Source organism: Bos grunniens, chromosome 5, assembly GCF_055505025.1.
Source record: "Bos grunniens cultivar Pamir isolate PY7600 chromosome 5, Bosgru_T2T1.0, whole genome shotgun sequence".
Lineage (NCBI taxonomy): Eukaryota > Metazoa > Chordata > Mammalia > Artiodactyla > Bovidae > Bos > Bos grunniens.
Window position 1 is genome coordinate 65,093,541 of NC_141169.1, and position 18,363 is coordinate 65,111,903.

An 18,363-nucleotide genomic window follows, 5' to 3' on the forward strand; every position below is an offset into this window, starting at 1 on the left:
TAAAAAGCAGGGCGAAAAAGTGATATTTAGGACTTCCCTGGTGGTATAGTAGCTAAGAATTCACCTGTCAATGCAGGATACACAGGTTCAATTCCTGGTCCAGGAAGATTCTACATGCTGCCAGGCAACTAAGCCCATGTGCCACAAGCACTCAAGCCCACATTCTAGAGCCTGTGAGCGACAACTACTGAGCCCGCACACTACAACTACCGAAGCCCATGTGCCTACAAACTACCCTCTGGAACAAGAGAAGCCACCACACTGAGAAGCCTGCACACCTCAACTAAGAGCGGACCCTACTCACTGCAGCTAGAGAAAGCCTGGGCACAGCAACGAAGACCCAGTGCAGTCAAAAATAAAACAAATTATAAAGAAAAAGTAACTTATTTCTACTGCTTACCTCCAAATGGATGAGCAGTGGAAAAAATAAAAAAAGAAGAAAAATAGAGAAAGAAGGAATGGGGAAGAGAGAGGAAGCAGTCCCTTAAAGCTTCTATAATTGAAAACAGATTAAAATTAAGATTGCAATGAAGTTGATTTATATTTGAGTACCCATCTTAAATCCTGGAAATTACAATGCTGGTAACTTTTCTTCTGTAAAAATGGTTTTATTCTCACAGCCACTTGTTTATATGGTACCTTTAGCATTAAGCCATCGACTCGAATATCAACATGCTCATCAGATTTTGAATTGTCATTCAACTTGTACACAGCCATAAATTGATTAAGACTTTGTTTTAAATCCAACACAAACTGATTTAACCATAAAATACTTCTTTCATCCACAGTAAACTGTAGTGCATTCAGCTGGCTATAAAGGTTGGGAGATGGAACTGTGGAGAAAAAAAATTTAGAAAGATTTTTAATAAACCGATAGTTCTAAATCTTCCCTGAGAACAGAAAATACATGTTTAAGCTTTATTCTTTCCACATTAACATTAAAATGTTTTACAATGTTATTTACAAAATTTAAGTGATACTATATGTGGAAGGGGATGGTAGCACATGTCTGGAGAGACAGGAAACATCTTCAATGCTTCACTAATAGAAAACTATACAGTTTGATCTAAATCTGACTGCATAAGTAAGAGGTACTGTTTAGATTTCTTTTCCTAATGTTACAGTCACCAAGAAGCAAACTTCAAAAATTTTACCTTCTTGCTCAAAGTATCAAAGGATCACATCAAAGTTGTGATCCTCAGTCACGTATTTCTACAAGGATTTACTACCTGACTTAATTTGAATTCTCTAAAATGAAAGAACCAAGCCTAATGACTAATTTCTTATGAAAGTGCTAAGTGAGACACAAGTTTTATTCTCCACTTAATCCTAAGCCTAGAACAGTATCTGCTGCTGCTGCTGCTAAGTCACTTCAGTCATGTCCGACTCTGTGCAACCCCATAGACGGCAGCCCACCAGGCTCCCCCGTCCCTGGGATTCTCCAGGCAAGAACACTGGAGTGGGTTGCCATTTCCTTCTCCAATGCATGAAAGTGAAAAGTGAAAGTGAAGTCGCTCAGTTGTGCCCGACTCCTAGCAACCCCATTGACTGCAGCCTACCAGGCTCCTCCATCCATGGGATTCTCCAGGCAAGAGTACTGGAGTGGGGTGCCATTGCCTTCTCTGAACATATCTGGTGCCAAGTAAAAAATCATGTATCTCTTGAATAATCAATCAAACAAATACACTCATAGATCCTCCAAATCATTGGACTCTTATGGGTTGAATAAACATTTTAGTGCTAATTTATGTTAAACTAATATTCATAATTAGCGTGTATCACTCCCAGAAATCTGTATCTATTGCTTCATAAAAGCCATTATCATTTTCAGAGTATTCTGGTGAAGATCTTTTATTCCAAAATTTCAGACCTATTCACTTTTACCAAAGCAAACAGTGTGAACATCTAGAACTTTTAAACTATGCTAATTTAAGGAAAATAAACACAAGGTGTGAGATATCAGTAGAGAGATGACATTGTAACAATGTCTTGAAGAGCATTTGTTTTCTTTCATTCATTTACTTTCTTTCAGCAGATTCAAAGAAGCCAACTACATTAACTGTATTGTATTAGGCACAAAGAATATAAAAAAGGTCACAGAACTTTCCTTTAAAAGTTCATGGATGATTACAAGAGACATATACGAAAGTAGAAAAATTAAAGTACAACACAGACATCTTATTGGGGATGTGGAGGTGCTTATCTTCAAGGATAGTAAGGAGGTGAGCTGCTGAGGCAATCACGTTGAGGGAAAAAAGGAGAGGGAATCTCAAATATAGCTTAGTGATAATGGCAGCCATAGAGAGAAACAGAGAGTAAATGTAGTCCAGAAGAATAGAAGAACTCTGACCGCAGATCTGGGACAGAGGAAGAAACTTAGTACACTAAGCAGTAAAAAGATCTATATGCAGTTTCTAACAGGGGTCTACTTATGAAATAGGTTATTACGTAGCTATTAAAGATATTTAAAATAAACATGTAGAAAACTAGGATCATTAAGGGTAAAGGTCAGAATGTAAGTCAAATATGTTAAACAAATGCATACATTCAAAACAGGACTAACAACACTATACTTATTGCTGTGGTCTGAAATGCATCCCCTCAAAATAAATATGCTGAAGTTCTAACTTCAAATACCTCAGGAATAAATGTATTTGGAGATAGGCCTTTTAAAAAGTCAATTATGGTCAAAATGAGTTCATAGGGGTGGGCCCTAGTCCAATATGACAGGTGTGATAAGAAGAGATTAGAAAACAGACACACACACAGGAAAGACATGTGAGGAGACAACCATCTAGAAGCCAAGAAGAAAGGTCTCTAAGGAAACAACCATGCCAACACTTTGACCTAGAATTCCAGCCTCTAGAACTATGAGGATAAATACATTTCTGCTATGTAAACCACTCAGTCTATAGTATTTTATTATGGTAGCTTTAGCAAACTGATACACTTTTATTAGCATAAGTTCTCTCTAAATTGTAGGCTCATGGGCATTTTTTTTTGGGGGGGGGGCGTATTTTCTTTATATATAATATATATTGTGAGCATGTTATATTTACAATTATAAAGAAAAGATTATATATTTTTAAAGTTGGAGCACTTAAGAGAAAGATGAAATGTGAGAACTGCAAATGAATCCCTCCCTGTACGTAGGGATTCAATATGTTATGTTCTTTATTTCTGTATATGTAAAATTTTCCATAATAAAAGTAGTTAAATATAACCAACCAGTTTCACTCTTAAATATTAGGGGGCTAAGATTCAAATTGCTGTGAAGGAATTTTATACTTTTATCAGAAGAAAATGTATAGATTATAGAATATTTTAATTCCCTTGGTGCACTTTAACAAAACTGATAAAAATAAACCTAGATTAGAAGTCAGAAATCTTGGAAACTATAGGCTTTACTCTGAAGAAAAATTACTAGTTCAACAAATGAGACATTATTTAAGGAAAACAATGGGGGGTGTTGGAAACAAAGGGATTGTCCAATTACAGATAAATGACTGCAAACAACTAGAGGGCAGTGAAATACAATTTGGGGGTGAGGATGGGATGGGGTGGGAAGAATTTTGATTTAGAAAACCTATACTTGAGTTTCAGCTGTGCCACTTTATTCTTTATGAGGTGCTGAGCAAATGCCTTAAACTATCTTAATTTTCACAGTTTCTGTCAAGAAGGTAGAAGAGAAAACACATTTGAAACATACAAAAAGACCACTGAAAAGCATGAAGATGGTGAGGATTAGATCCTAAACAATTTGGTACAAATGAGGATTGAAATAAAATAGCTTGATATTTTTTTTTCAAAGTAATTTCCAGGATATCTTCTTTTTTACAAAAAAGGCATGAGCATCAGAAATTCCCTTTGAAACAAAAAAACCTATATTAAGTGAATAATAAACAAATGGGCTAAGTAGGCCAGAGAATTTGGAGTTCCACTTAAAAATTAATCCACTTAAAATTTAAAATAACATAACCCATTTAAACAGCTTTTTTCAACTATGATTTTCAACCAAAATAATGAAAAAGGTACCACATAAACAAGGGCAAATTTTTGTTTGAAGAATCAGATGAACTGAGACAACAGCAAAGAACACAAATGTATAGTCATAAAGTAGCTTACAAATAAAAATTCATGTAATTCAATGTTTCTAACTAAAGACAAGTGCCAAAAGTTGTCCAAGGTATACATCTGGGTATCAAAACCGAGCCTCCCAAATTCTCTATAGCTAAACGGGTAACTTCATCATTCATTTTTGAATGAAATATAGTTTTATATAAATTAAATATAAATGTGTTTTACTAAAGAAAAAACATTGATCTTAATCTACAAATAATCTAACTTTCATTCATTCTTTCATTTAACAACAGCTGCTAAGAACAAAAATGAGTCAAACCTCAGGAATAAAATTAAGCATGAATACTACACAGTTCTTGATATGAAGGATGCTACAAGCTAGTAAGGAAAAAGAACACAGAAACAAATAATAAGTATGTAAAAATGCTATATTAGAGTTATATACAAAACACAATGATTATTAAGGGTAAAGAACAATAGACTTCCGTCTTTCTTTTTTCACATTTATAAAACTCAAAAACTTAGAATGAAAAAAAAAAAATTCATGAGTAATGAACAAATAAAAACAAAATAGGAAATGCTCTTACTTGGAAAATCCTTCCCATCTGGATAGTAATACTCTGTGAACTCTATATAGACAGCTGACATTTCTTGTGGAAGATACAGGGATTTTTTATTGCAAGAAATCATACTTTTAGGGGAAGATCGACATTGTTCTGCTGTAGAGACCTAAAAAAAGAAATTAAGTTTATTGAAGTAACACTAAACAAAGCCCTTTCCACCAAAGATTTATGCAACACAAACATCACTTCAAATTCTTAAAACTATTTCCAATAATTAACTGCCACTGTAATCTTTATTATATATTTAATTTCACATAAAACTGTTTTAAAATAATACAATTCAACTTATAAAAACATAAACTCTTTGGATTCTCATCAATGACAAACTCAATTCTGTACAAATTTCTTTGCAAATTTACTACTCTGAGGCTTACAACAACAAAATATTTCTGTAAGACAGTACAAATATACAAATGGCAGAGTCAGGACAAGATTCAAGTTTTAAAGACTAGACTACTTCCCAACTACGTACTTCATAATAATTCTTTACTATAATTCATTATTATGAAAAATAACATAACTATATACAGATCTTTTGTTTAGAATAACAAAAAAATTATGGAGATGCGCAGTGGTGATAATCACATAATAATGTGAATATACTTAATGTCAATGAACTTTACACTTAAAAATGGCTAAAATGATAAATGTTATGTATATTTTACCACAATAAAAATTTAAAAGTAACAGTGCAACTATAAATGCTCCTGTCAAACAGTCTGAGCTTTCTTCCAAAAAAACTATTAGTTTTAAGATTCACGTTACACATCTTTCACTCTCCACAAAACAGCTAATTATAATTACATCAAAAGCATGTATACAACTCTTCAAAGTTCAACAGACAGCATCTTATCAATTTCATTTATTTATGCTTGGTTAGCAGACCCAGGGATGTATCTCAAAGTTATTTTTTTTCATTCATTCAACAAACATGTGTATTTCTCACACAAAGTAGATACTCTTCACTGGTTTGTTTCCTTTTTATAAATTGCTAATCAAACTAAATTTAAGTCAGTCCCTTTTATTATCTGATAAGTTTTTCTATGTACTCATGGAAACAAATTCTTTTCAACTCTAGAGTGTCAAGTTATTTTAGTAGATAAAAGTTTTTTTCCTTTTTCTTTTAACAGTTAAAAAGTTTTTCAAATTGGGATGAACATACTATCTTATTTTCTTCCAGTTATTTTTGCTCTGTTTTGGTTCTCTGTGTATGTGGGATTTCTTTATTGTACTTCATCCTTAATCATACAGGATTACGGGTGATCCTCCTTCCCCATTTCCATATGAACTTATTCAAATATAATGCATTACATATAGAATACTAAGAAAGAAACAATTGCACAATAAGAAAATAACTCTTGCATCAATGCATCTCCAAACTGGCATCACTGATATCTGAGGACAGATAATTCTTTGTTTTGGGGGCTGTAGAATGTTCAGCAGCATCACTATCTCTACCCACTAGACATTAGCAGCAACCCCCTCCAGATGTGACTACCTCCCCCAGCTGTGACAACTGTCCTCAGACATCACCAAGTGTCCCCTGAAGGGCATAACTGGCCCCAGTTAAAAATTACTAAGTAAAATGAAAATGTTTCAGATAAAACCAAGTTTCAAAGACATAGACTTATCATAATATACCAGAATAATTCATAAATGATAATATATACTTGAAATCCTTTATTTAAAAAAAAAAAGGGTCATTTCCCTATTGTGTTGGTCTCAACGATTGGGATGTCAGACCATGTTGTATAATTATAGCCTGAATAAGACTGTTAGTATAAATGGGACAGAGTTCTTAGCTATAAAGTAATGTTCACAGGATAATCAATACTTAGTTTGATTAAGCAAAAACTGTATTTTAGTTTCCTCCATGAAGACCTTTGTGTAATATGGAATCTGGCCTCCAAAGAGAAGTCTGTCTGGTCTTTGTTCCTGCTCCTGGGAGCTAATTCTAAACTCTTGGAATTTCCTATTCATGAAAGACCTCTGAGACCACAACTGATAGTATATGCTTTACAAAATGAATCAGAATGGGACTGACCACACTTGGTAAGTCTTAGTGGTATTTAGAGGGTGAAGGCTCGTGTCATCTGGAATCAAGTCCACCCATAGAGACTGAATTCAACTACACGGGCAATATTTCATGCATATTATTAAATGTTCATCCTGGGAGGCAAAGATGTTCTGAACTTGGAGCCCTCTCAAACTTCACTCTAGGCTCTCTTCCTATTGTCTAATTTATATCCCTCCCCTGTAATAAATGAGACGCTGAGCGTAACTGATTTGAGTGTGTTCTGTGAGTTTTTCTAGTGAATTCTCAAACCTGCAGGCCAATCAGGGAAATCCGAAAACCTATGGTTGGAGTCAGAAGTCTTGCGCAGACTTAGCAGTATGGCAAACTCAGCACTTAACCTCACGTTTTGCCTAGTTCTGGGTAACCATACAAACAAAAATCAATGAACTGGTATTTTCTACTCTAGTCATTTCACAAAGCTGGTCAAGATATTTATAAATAAAATGGTGGCACAGTTTATAAGAGCTGCTTGCAGGAGATACTAAAGGTGTTTATCAGAAGATTTAATTTAAAAAATAAAACATACCTGGTATATATTGAAATCAGCAAGTCTAACGACAACAGAACTAGACATTAACTTCACTTTGGATTGTTGAGATAACGCTGAAGGCTTTTTAGAAGCCCCTTTCAGAGCTGAATCTTTCTCTGTGGGAAACAAAAATTCCTTTCAATTTAGAGTAAAGTTATTTTTAACAGTCACTCTTCTATTGTTAATCAGCTACTAGAAATATAGATGAACCCAAATTTCTCAAACAAGATAACATATGTGGAAACACTTTATATATAAATTGATACAAGAATGTAAGTTGTTATGATGATTACTTTCTTATTTGTGACGATTATTCTTTAAATGGGAATCATATCACACTTAAGAAACTCTCATACAGTAACTTTTGGTAGAACTCTTATTAAAAAGAGAAATCTACCTGTCATTTAGGAGTCTGTAATATTCTACAAGGGTATTACTTTTATTAGTCATATTAATTTATAAAGTCCTTTTATCTATAATCCTATGATCTGTATGAGGTACAGGCGTTTTAGACATTAATTAAACACAACACAACACACAGAGTCGCTAAGAGTCAGACATGACTGAGCGACTTTACTTTCATTTTTCACTTTCATGCATTGGAGAAGGAAATGGTAACCCACTCCAGTGTTCTTGCCTGGAGAATCCCAGGGACGGGGGAGCCTGGTGGGCTGCCGTCTATGGGATCGCACAGAGTCGGACACGACTGAAGTGACTTAGCAGCAGCAGCAGCAGCAAACACAATACTTATTTACAGAAAATATCATATGGTGAACATACACATTCACACATATACACACACACAATTAATACTAGGGGAATGACATAATGTTGTTATAGGTAAAATACCTGTTTGTGTGTGCTGGGGAGAGGCATGTGTTGGGGATTTAGGAGGTGAACCTACATTATGATCCTTTACAGCCTGTTTAAGCATTTCAACGTTGCACTCAAATTCATGTAACAACTCGTTGGCCCATCCATTTTTTGTTTTGGTTGCATCACTAAAATACATCCAATGATTACAACTATCTCCTGTAAAATGAATAACAAGTATTTCACTGAAAAATACACTTTTCACATATTCCATTATAGCAAAGCTTCTGATGCTCAAGCTGAAACTTCAATACTTTGGCCACCTGATGCGAAGAACTGACTCATTGGAAAAGACCCTGATGCTTGGAAAGACTGAAGTTGGGAGAAGGGGATGACAGAGGATGAGATGGTTGGATGGCATCACCGACTCGATGGACATGAGTCTGAGCAAGCTCCGGGAGTTGGTAATGGACAGGGAGCCTGGCGTGCTGCAGTCCATGGGGTCACAAAGAGTCTGAGCAACTGAACTGAACTGAACCGAACCGAAAGCTTCTAGTAATATATTTATTTTCTCAAGGGATTCTTTAATCTTCCAATAAATTTGAAGCTTTCACCGACTACAGACATTAATCTTCCTATAAAATATGAGTAAAATATTTAGAATTGAGAGAGAGTATTAAAAGAAAATAACCTGGGAGGATTTGTATCTATAACCCAGGCTTAGCAGACCATCACTCAAAGTTTCAATAAGAAGCAGCACTGGCAATCAACCTCCATTGAATGCTCACCCACCTGGCATAACCCCATTAGATAGAATCCTGGAAAACACCATAGAGAAAAAAAGGTTCTTCATCAAAGACGTGTTGTAAAGTAACTGCCGATATACTGATATATATATGTATCTTTGGAGGAAAAAAGGGTTAAGAAAATAAAATCTACTTTATGACTACAAGTTTTACCTCACAAATAGGAAAGATTTCTATGGTAAAAATTATATTCAATATATGTAAGTAACCAATGAATCAGGAGGACAGACAAAGCAACACAAAGTCCTTCAAACAAAGTCCTTTAAATTCTATCAGGTACTAACACAGAAATGAACAATACTGGAAAACTGAAATTTGTGAAGAGAAAAATTTGATCATATTTTAAAAGTCCTAGAAAACTCTTTATAGCTATCTGTTTTTCCTTATTTGTATGAATTAAAAAATAAGTCACATATCACCAAAATGCAAAAATGGATAAAAGGTCAAATTACTTAATTTGGCCATAAACATACGTATTTTAGTTTTCATTATTTGGGGAGGGGGAGTACCTATCAATATTTGATTATTAAAGAATCTATTAAATCGTACCTATTGATGAAATTTACAAAGTACAGAAAAGTTTCAAAAAAGGTACCTGGAATCCTACAACTTAACTAAAATTGCTGTTACCCTTTTGCATTACTTTCTTTTTTTTATTTTTGAATATACATAATTTAAAATGAAAAATATATTAATAACTTTCTTTTGTCACAGCTAACAAAATAGTACAAATGTAGTCTTCTATATTCTAATCTTTCTCAATTTCTAACAATTATACTTGCTAATAATCTATAGAAACCTCAACATAAGCTACATGAATGTTTTCTATGGCAATTATATTTTCTTCGTAAGATACTGGCCAGGGAAAAAAATATCAGGTGTCTTGATCTCTTTTCTCCTTAAAAAATTAAATAAAAACAAGTGCAATAGACTGGCTATATGATTTTAAAGCAAGATTTACATAATTTAAAGAAACTGTTATACAAACCTGCTTTGTGATAAGGATAATAATCTATAGTTAGCTGTGTAAAAGACAGTTGCATAGCCCCTCCAGTGATACGTCTGTTTGACTCTGGGGAAAGAAAAAAGTGAAATTGAAAGAGAGATAGAGAAAGAAGGATTAAGCAAATATCAGAAACATTTCATTTACCACATTGGCAGTCCAAGCAGTGACAACTGTCTCTGTTACCAAGGTTAATACAACAAGGATTTTAAGAAATGCATTCAATCCAGTAAATATTTATTGAGCCCTTATCATATGCAAGTACTAAGCTAAAAGGTAAGGATACAAGAATAGCAGAACTTTAATATTTACTGCCCTAACCAGATGCCAGGCACTGTTTTAAAAATTTTAAGTGTACTTATTTGTTCTTCATGATGAATCTATAAAACAGGTAACATTAATCTATTTACTTAACAAAATTAAATAGGTCAAGGTTGTACAACCAGTAAGTGCAGAGCTGGTTTTGAAACCAGGAAATCTTAACCACTACATTACACCATCTTGCCTCCTATTGAAGAAGCAATTGAATCTACTAGTTTAGGTGAATTATCTAAAGTCACATAGCTACATTAAGACTGGAAGTATCTAAAACTGTTTCTATTTTGTTATGTCTGTTCATATATTTTGTGTTTTAGATTCCACATATACATGAGTTATAGATAGGGTAAGGGAGAACGGGATAAAGGCAGTCAAAAGGTATAAACTTTCATAGTTACAAGTACTAGGAATATAATGTACAACATGATACATATAATTAACACTGCTGCATGTTATATATGAAAGTTGTTAAGAAAATAAATCCTAGGAATTCTCATCACAAGGCAATATTTTTTTCATTTCTTTAATTTTGTGTCTCTATGAGATGATGGATGGGCACTATATTTACTATGATGGTCATTTCATAACGTATGTAAGTCAAATCAATATGTTGTATGCCTTAAACTTATGCAGTGTTACATGACAATTGTATCTTGATAAAACTAGAAAGAAAAAAATTAAAAGGTTAAAAAAAAAATCCAAAGGTAAAGTCAGTATAACTCCAACATAAAAATCAAATATTAAAACAGCCCGGACAGTATTTTCCTAGTGGTACAGTAGATAAGAATCTGTCTGCCAATGCAGAGGACAAGGGTTCGATTCCTGGTCCAGGAAGATTTCACATGCTGCGGAGCAGCTAAGGCCATGCACCACAATTACTGAGCCTATGCTCTACAGCCCGTGAGCCACAACTACCAAGCTCACCTGCTGCAACTTCTGAAATCCGTGTGCCTGGAGCCTGTGCTCTACAAGAGAGGCCATGGCAATGAGAAGTCTGTATACCACAGTGGAGACCCAGCACAGGCAAAAATAAAAATAATAAAACACCCAGCATGAACTAAACAAATACAAATTAGTATAAAGCTATATACATACTCTCTATATAAATTTAACTCCAATTTATCTCACCTGGTAGAATTTCTAGTATAGAACTACAATCCCATATTTAAAACACTTGGAGCCTAACGTTTCAGAATTGCTTCAGATTTTTAGTAAAGTAATATGGTATGTATGTGAGGGTGTATGTGTGTGTTTGTACATACACACAACACGGCCACCAGGTTCTGAGGCAGCACAAAGTAATGCATGCTAAGTCGCTTCAGTCATGTCCTATTCTTTGTGACCCTATAGACCATAGCCCGCCAGGTTCCTCTATCCATGGATTCCCCAGGCAAGAATACTGGAGTGGGTTTCCACGTCCTCCTCCAGAGGATCTTCCCAACCCAGGAATTGAATCCGTGTCTCTTAATGTCTCCTGCACTGGCAGGAGGGTTCTTTTACCACTAGCACCACCTGAAAAGTCTATACAAAGTAATGAAAGACAGTAATTCTTCAGCAAAACTCAAGTATTTACACTAAGTGGGTAAAATAAAGATGATAAGTAGCAACATGCTCATTAGATAAACTTGTGCCAGAAAATAAACTGTTTACAAACTTATGAAAAAGAATTTCGGGCCCTTCTGGATTTTAGAATAGCAGAGAATTGATTATAGATCTGTATTTTGGCAGAGGGGTTTTCTCTTTAAATAACATCTTCTATATTGTTCTGTAAAGGACCAACCTAGACAGCCTATTAAAAATCAGAGACATTACTTTGCCAACAAAGGTTCTTCTAGTCAAAGCTATGGTTTTTCCAGCGGTCATGTATGGGTGTGAGAGTTGGACTGTGAAGAAAACTGAGTGCCAAAGAATTGATGCTTTTGAACTGTGTGGTGTTGGAGAAGACTCTTGAGAGTCCCTTAGACTGCAAGGAGATCCAACCAGTCCATCCTAAAGGAAATCAGTCCTGAATATTCATTGGAAGAACTGATGCTGAAGCTGAAACTCCAATATTTTGGCCACCTGATGGGAAGAACTGACTCATTTGAAAAGACCCTGATGCTGGGAAAGATTGAAGGCAGGAAGAGAAGGGGATGACAGAGGATGAGATGGTTGGATGGCATCACCAACTCAATGGACATGAGTTGGAGTACAGCTGATGATGGACAGGGAGGCCTGGAGTGCTGCAGTCTATGGGATCGCAAAGAGTTGGACACAATTGAGCGACTAAACTGAACTGAACTGATAAGGGAATATAGAATGAGGAATGTAAAAGAGCTTAGAAAACACTTTTCTCTGTTTTTTGGCTTATCACTTAACCTTGACCCCTTATTTTGATATTTTGGTTTAACTTTTTTTGATTTGCCTTTCAAATCACTAAAGCAGAAGATGCCACCTATAAGCCAAACAACACAAAGGTAGACAAACAAAAGACAACAAATCTCTCCAAACTTCAAATCTTCTTTAACCTTTTCTGCTCCATCTTTTTATCTGGCAGCTGATATCTGGTTGCCTGAGAAGGCAGGATAACGTCTATGGCTAAATATCAGGGGTTGGTCTCAGTATTCACTCTCACAGTTATAAAAATCCAGAGCAACAACTTTCATAGACATAGTTTTTGATTCAGGTCTGAGGCCCACAGGTTAGATACCTCCATTTAAAAGAGTTTGAGCTTGGACTTCCCTGGTGGCAGAGCAGACAAGAATCCACCTGCAATGCAGGACACAGGTTCGATCCCTGGTCTGGGAAGACTCCACACGCTGTGAAGCAACTAAGTCCGTGTGCCACAACTACTGAGCATTCTCGACCTACAAGTTGCAACAACTGAAGCCGAGTGCCACAACTACTGAAGCTTGTGCCCTCTAGGGCCCACGAGCCGCAACTACTGAGCCCATATGCTGCAACTCCCAAAGCCCGTGCACCTAGAGCCTGTGCTCCACAAGAGAAGCCACCAAAATGAGAAGCCCATGCACGGTAACCAAGAGTAGCCCCCGCCTGCTGCAACTAGAAAAAGCCCACACAGAGTAATGAAGACTCAACACAGCAAAAAATAAAATAAGCAAAAATCTAACAAATAAAAATAAACAAAAGATTCTCAGCTTGATTCTCATGCTCATCAGGGTTTGAGAACCAATGTCTTAGAAGTAGGACAGTGAAACCTTCTAACAATTATGGGCCAGGGACGCTCTGAAGGATATACAGAAATGCCTAACACTTAAGAGTACAGAAACACAGATTTTCAAAGTGACCAAGGGCAGCTCCCTGTTAACCCATTACCTGTGTCCATTAAATAAGGAAAAATAAGAGAAGCTAAAGCTAAAAGAAAACATTTTCCTAATTGGAATTTGGCTTCCTGACCAAATTTAGGGAAGATCTGGAGTAAGGAGACAAAAAAAATTTAGTCACATATTTGTGTTTATATGCACAAAGGGGTAGAAAATAGTAGATAAACCATCATGCTGAAAATACACATGTATCACTTCTCAGCCTCTGAGCTAAAATCAAGTGAAATGCATGTGCAAATAATTATGACTTCAGTATGAACTAAAATTTAATTTATGAACAATTTCAAAATTATGAGAAAGCTAGTTCAAAGCCAAGTCTAATTTTTCACTATCTTCTAAGGACGTCAGTCTTTAAAAAAAAAAAAAAAAACTAATTTTACCATTAGCATTGACAGCCAACAATTAATTATATTGAGGCACTAACTTGTAGCAAAGCAAAATAAAATTTTATACCAATATATAATCCTTAAAATTATACCTTTCATCTATGTATCTCAATGAATGATAAAATTATGATCAGTTATTTTAAGAGTAAGACTACTTATTACATATGAAAAACAATCCAGATGTGCAGTAAATTTTAGAGAAAACCAAAAGAGTTTCAAATAGCAGTGTTTATTACCTTTTTCTTTAGCATGAATATCATCACATATGTGTAGATCTAGATGAGAAACCACTAAATGATGGGAGGTTTCTTTAACATCAAAGTCACTGAACAGTTTCACAATTGCGTCACTTAGATCAGGAGCATTTGAAGTCTGTGGTGTCTTCGCGTGCTGGGTAGATGGGGCTACCGCAGAACTCTAAAAGATTTAAAGCTGCCTTGTCACTGCAAGTTAAATATTTGTCATTCTCCACTCAAGAAAACTTAAATATTTTTAATAATAAAGTCATAAAAAATAAGCAAATACATTTTATTTTGCATCAGTAACTAAGTTTCCCTAAAATATTTTCTAAATTATATAGGAATAAAACTAAAACTAGAGAACTATAAACAATCTGAATATGAACCTAATATCTGAATAGCTATATTTACATGTTTATAGCCCTTCCTGTTTGAGAAAATATATTTATTAACTATTAAAGGCAGCTTATTTAAATATTACTAGTTCTATATATTAAAAACGAAAACAAATGTGAGCCCTGTATCCATTAGCTACATACACTATTATATGCCCTGAAGAAATAAATAATTACTTTATAAAACCACTTGTGATATTATTTAGTACTACAGGTGCTATTAAGAGGTGTGGTATATCTTTTGAACTTGAAGAAGCCAGAAAACAGCTGAGGTTTATAACAGTTTTTGAGTTCACATTCTGTGCTCCCCAGAGAGAAGTATAAAGACATTTGTGAACGTTCAATAGCTTAAAATAACTCTACATACATAAGTATACTATGAGATGATCTGTATATCTGTTAACCATAAAACTATACATGAAGCTTTCGTAACAATTAAAAGAAGACCAGATTTGTTATTTCAAATATTTTTAAACTTTCTAAGAACAATTTGTTAACAAAAGTATAGTTATTTACAGAAAATTAAAGTACTATATACACAGCTTATATACAACACATACCTTCTTCATAGTAAGAACTATAATCATACTGTAAAAAGAATTTCAAAGTGTACTCAGTAAATGAGAATCTCGATGAAAATGACTGGGGCCACATTATTTAAAGGAAAACAAAGATGAAACAGTTGTGAAGCCTTAAATTCTAGGGATTCAAGTAAGCTTTTTTACTAATTATTAAACTGATTTTCATCAGAAAAATCACTTTTTCTTACGTTTTCCCCCATCCACTTTTAAAGCTTTCAGTTCAGTTCAGTCACTAAGTCGTGTCCGACTCTTTGCAACCCCATGAATCACAGCATGCCAGGCCTCCCTATCCATCACCAACTCCCGGAGTTCACTCAGACTCACGTCCATCGAGTCAGTGATGCCATCCAGCCATCTCATCCTCTGTTGTCCCCTTCTCCTCCTGCCCCCAATCCCTCCCAGCATCAGAGTCTTTTCCAACGAGTCAACTCTTCGCGTGAAGTGGCCAAAGTACTGGAGTTTCAGCTTTAGCATCATTCCTTCCAAAGAAATCCCAGGATTGATCTTTAGAATGGACCGGTTGGATCTCCTTGCAGTCCAAGGGACTCTCAAGAGTCTTCTCCAACACCACAGTTCAAAAGCAGCAATTCTTCGGCGCTCACCTTTCTTCACAGTTCAACTCTCACATCCATACATGACCACTGGAAAAATCATAGCCTTGACTAGACGGACCTTTGTTGGCAAAGTAATGTCTCTGCTTTTGAATATGCTATCTAGGTTGGTCATAACTTTCCTTCCAAGGAGTAAGCGTCTTTTGATTTCATGGCTGCAGTCACCATCTGCATGATTTTGGAGCCCAGAAAAATAAAGTCTGACACTGTTTCCACTGTTTCCCCATCTATTTCCCATGAAGTGATGGGACCGGATGCCATGATCTTCGTTTTCTGAATGTTGAGCTTTAAGCCAACTTTTTCACTCTTCTCTTTCACTTTCATCAAGAGGCTTTTTAGTTTCTCTTCACTTTCTGCCATAAGGGTAGTGTCATCTGCATATCTGAGGTTATTGATATTTCTCCCAGCAATCTTGATTCCAGCTTGTGCTTCTTTCAGCCCAGCGTTTCTCATGATGTACTCTGCATATAAGTTAAATAAGCAGGGTGACAATATACAACCTTGATGTACTCCTTTTCCTATTTGGTACCAGTCTGTTGTTCCATGTCCAGTTCTAACTGTTGCTTCCTGACCTGCATACAGGTTTCTCAAGAGGCAGGTCAAGTGGTCTGCTATTCCCATCTCTTTCAGAATTTTCCACAGTTTATTGTGGTCCACACAGTCACAGGCTTTGGCATAGTCAATAAAGCAGAAATAGATGTTTTTCTGGAACTCTCTTGCTTTTGCCACGATCCAGCGGATGTTGGCAATTTGATCTCTGGTTCCTCTGCCTTTTCTAAATCCAGCTTGAACATCTGGAAGTTCACAGTTCACGTATTGCTGAAGCCTGGCTTGGAGAACTTTGAGCATTACTTTACTAGCATGTGAGATAAGTGCAATTGTGCAGTAGTTTGAGCGTTCTTTGGCATTGCCTTTCTTTGGGATTAGAATGAAAAACTGACCTTTTCCAGTCCTGTGGCCACTGCTGAGTTTTCCAAATTTGCTGGCATATTGAGTGCAGCACTTTCACACCATCATCTTTCAGGATTTGAAATAGCTCAACTGGAATTCCATCACCTCCACTAGCTTTGTTCATAGTGATGCTTTCTAAGGCCCACTTGACTTCACATTCCAGGATGCCTGGCTCTAAGTGAGTGATCACACCATTGTGATTATCTTGGTCATGAAGATCTTTTTTGTACAGTTCTTCTGTGTATTTTTGCCACCTCTTCTTAATATCTTCTGCTTCTGTTACAGACTATTATTTATGTCTATGATGGTAATATTTTGAAAGAAAACACTCTCCGGTATTGCTTTAATTATGTTTCCTGTCTTTCATCAAGACAAATACTGATACAAATAAAAACATAAGCATTAATCTCCCTACAAACTCTTTTCTTCGTACTAAGGTACATTCAGGCTTTTGGATGCTATCTGTAGGGGGGAACGTGGGCCACTATAAACTCTTGACTCATGAATAATCTTTAAAAAATTCTTAATTTTCAAGTTCGCAAAGCTCTCAAGTTCTAAATTGAGCAAAGGAACACAACTACTTCACTCTCTAATGCACACTCTTGGTATTTTAAATGATACCTAAAATAGTGATGTGACAACTACCACTGAAGAAACTCCACAGCAATGTCAATGGCTAAGTCTAACTACTATAAAATATTAAGGAATGACAAAAAAGACTAAGTAAATACTAATGACATGGAAGAAAACTATAGCCATTTGCTACTACATCCTTTCTAAACTATGAAATAATGCAGATTATTAGGCAAAAAAAAACCTGTAAGGAAATAACCTCAAAATGCTAACAATGGTTTTGTCATGGTAGTAGCATTATAGAATTTTGTCCCTATTTCTCATTTCCTAAGCTGTATCTTTATATAGCTTTCTAATCTATATTCTATTTTATATAAAGACATCTATCTACATATTGCATAAATAAGTTATAGTAACATCAACACTTTGTCTATTGATCTTTCATTTCAATTATCATCTCTGTTAATGACATCCTAAATTATAATACATGAATCGTCATTGCAAGCTTTAACAGGCTAGTGTTATGATGGTAATACTGCAAAATATTACCTCCTGTACTTCCTAAATTATTTTTTTCCACTCCAAAATGGAACTCATTATTACCTTTTCTTAGCCTTACATCCCCTAATCAAACCTGCTTCCTTCTGTACTTATTCTTCTGGTTAATGGAATTACTAATTATTCAAGAAGTTTTCAACTTTTCTCTCTTCTCTATCCTCAACTGATAAAACACTCAAATATCTTTCCCCAGTTTGGCTTGTTTTTTCTTCTTTCAAACCATTACTAGAGATCCAAGTCTACCCCTTCCCTAGAGTGGCAGCCTTCCTACTCTTCAATCTACCCTCTTATAATACCACCATGTCATACTTAACTTTTGTTTCCTATTTAAAAACTTCCATTGACTTCTGTATGCCCATGGGAAAAGTAAACATATAATGTCCATCATGTCTAGTGGCCACTTTTGCTTAAACTCAGGCTACTTCCCTAGGAAAACCCTATTCTATGCTATGATCCAGTACTCAGTTCATCAAACTTTTAAAATTAGGTTCCCACAC

At 35.4% G+C, this 18,363-nt stretch overlaps 1 protein-coding gene across 7 annotated transcripts in view; it reads right to left on the reverse strand.

Annotated features, from left to right (window-relative positions):
- BLTP3B (bridge-like lipid transfer protein family member 3B) overlaps nucleotides 1-18,363 on the reverse strand; it is a 92,540-nt gene that overhangs the window by 28,576 nt on the left and 45,601 nt on the right. For 3 of the 7 annotated variants that reach the window (XM_086400833.1, XM_086400836.1, XM_086400837.1), the window contains 6 exons: nucleotides 14,195-14,375; nucleotides 9,917-10,000; nucleotides 8,159-8,341; nucleotides 7,307-7,425; nucleotides 4,668-4,809; nucleotides 640-833 (listed from right to left, as the gene is read on the reverse strand). In XM_086400833.1, the coding sequence (XP_086256959.1) occupies nucleotides 640-833; nucleotides 4,668-4,809; nucleotides 7,307-7,425; nucleotides 8,159-8,341; nucleotides 9,917-10,000; nucleotides 14,195-14,375 (903 nt within the window). Of the gene's footprint in view, nucleotides 1-552; nucleotides 834-4,667; nucleotides 4,810-7,306; nucleotides 7,426-8,158; nucleotides 8,342-9,916; nucleotides 10,001-14,194; nucleotides 14,376-18,363 lie in introns of those variants that run through there. The other 4 variants (XM_086400832.1, XM_086400834.1, XM_086400835.1 and 1 more) reach the window with 2 other exon arrangements.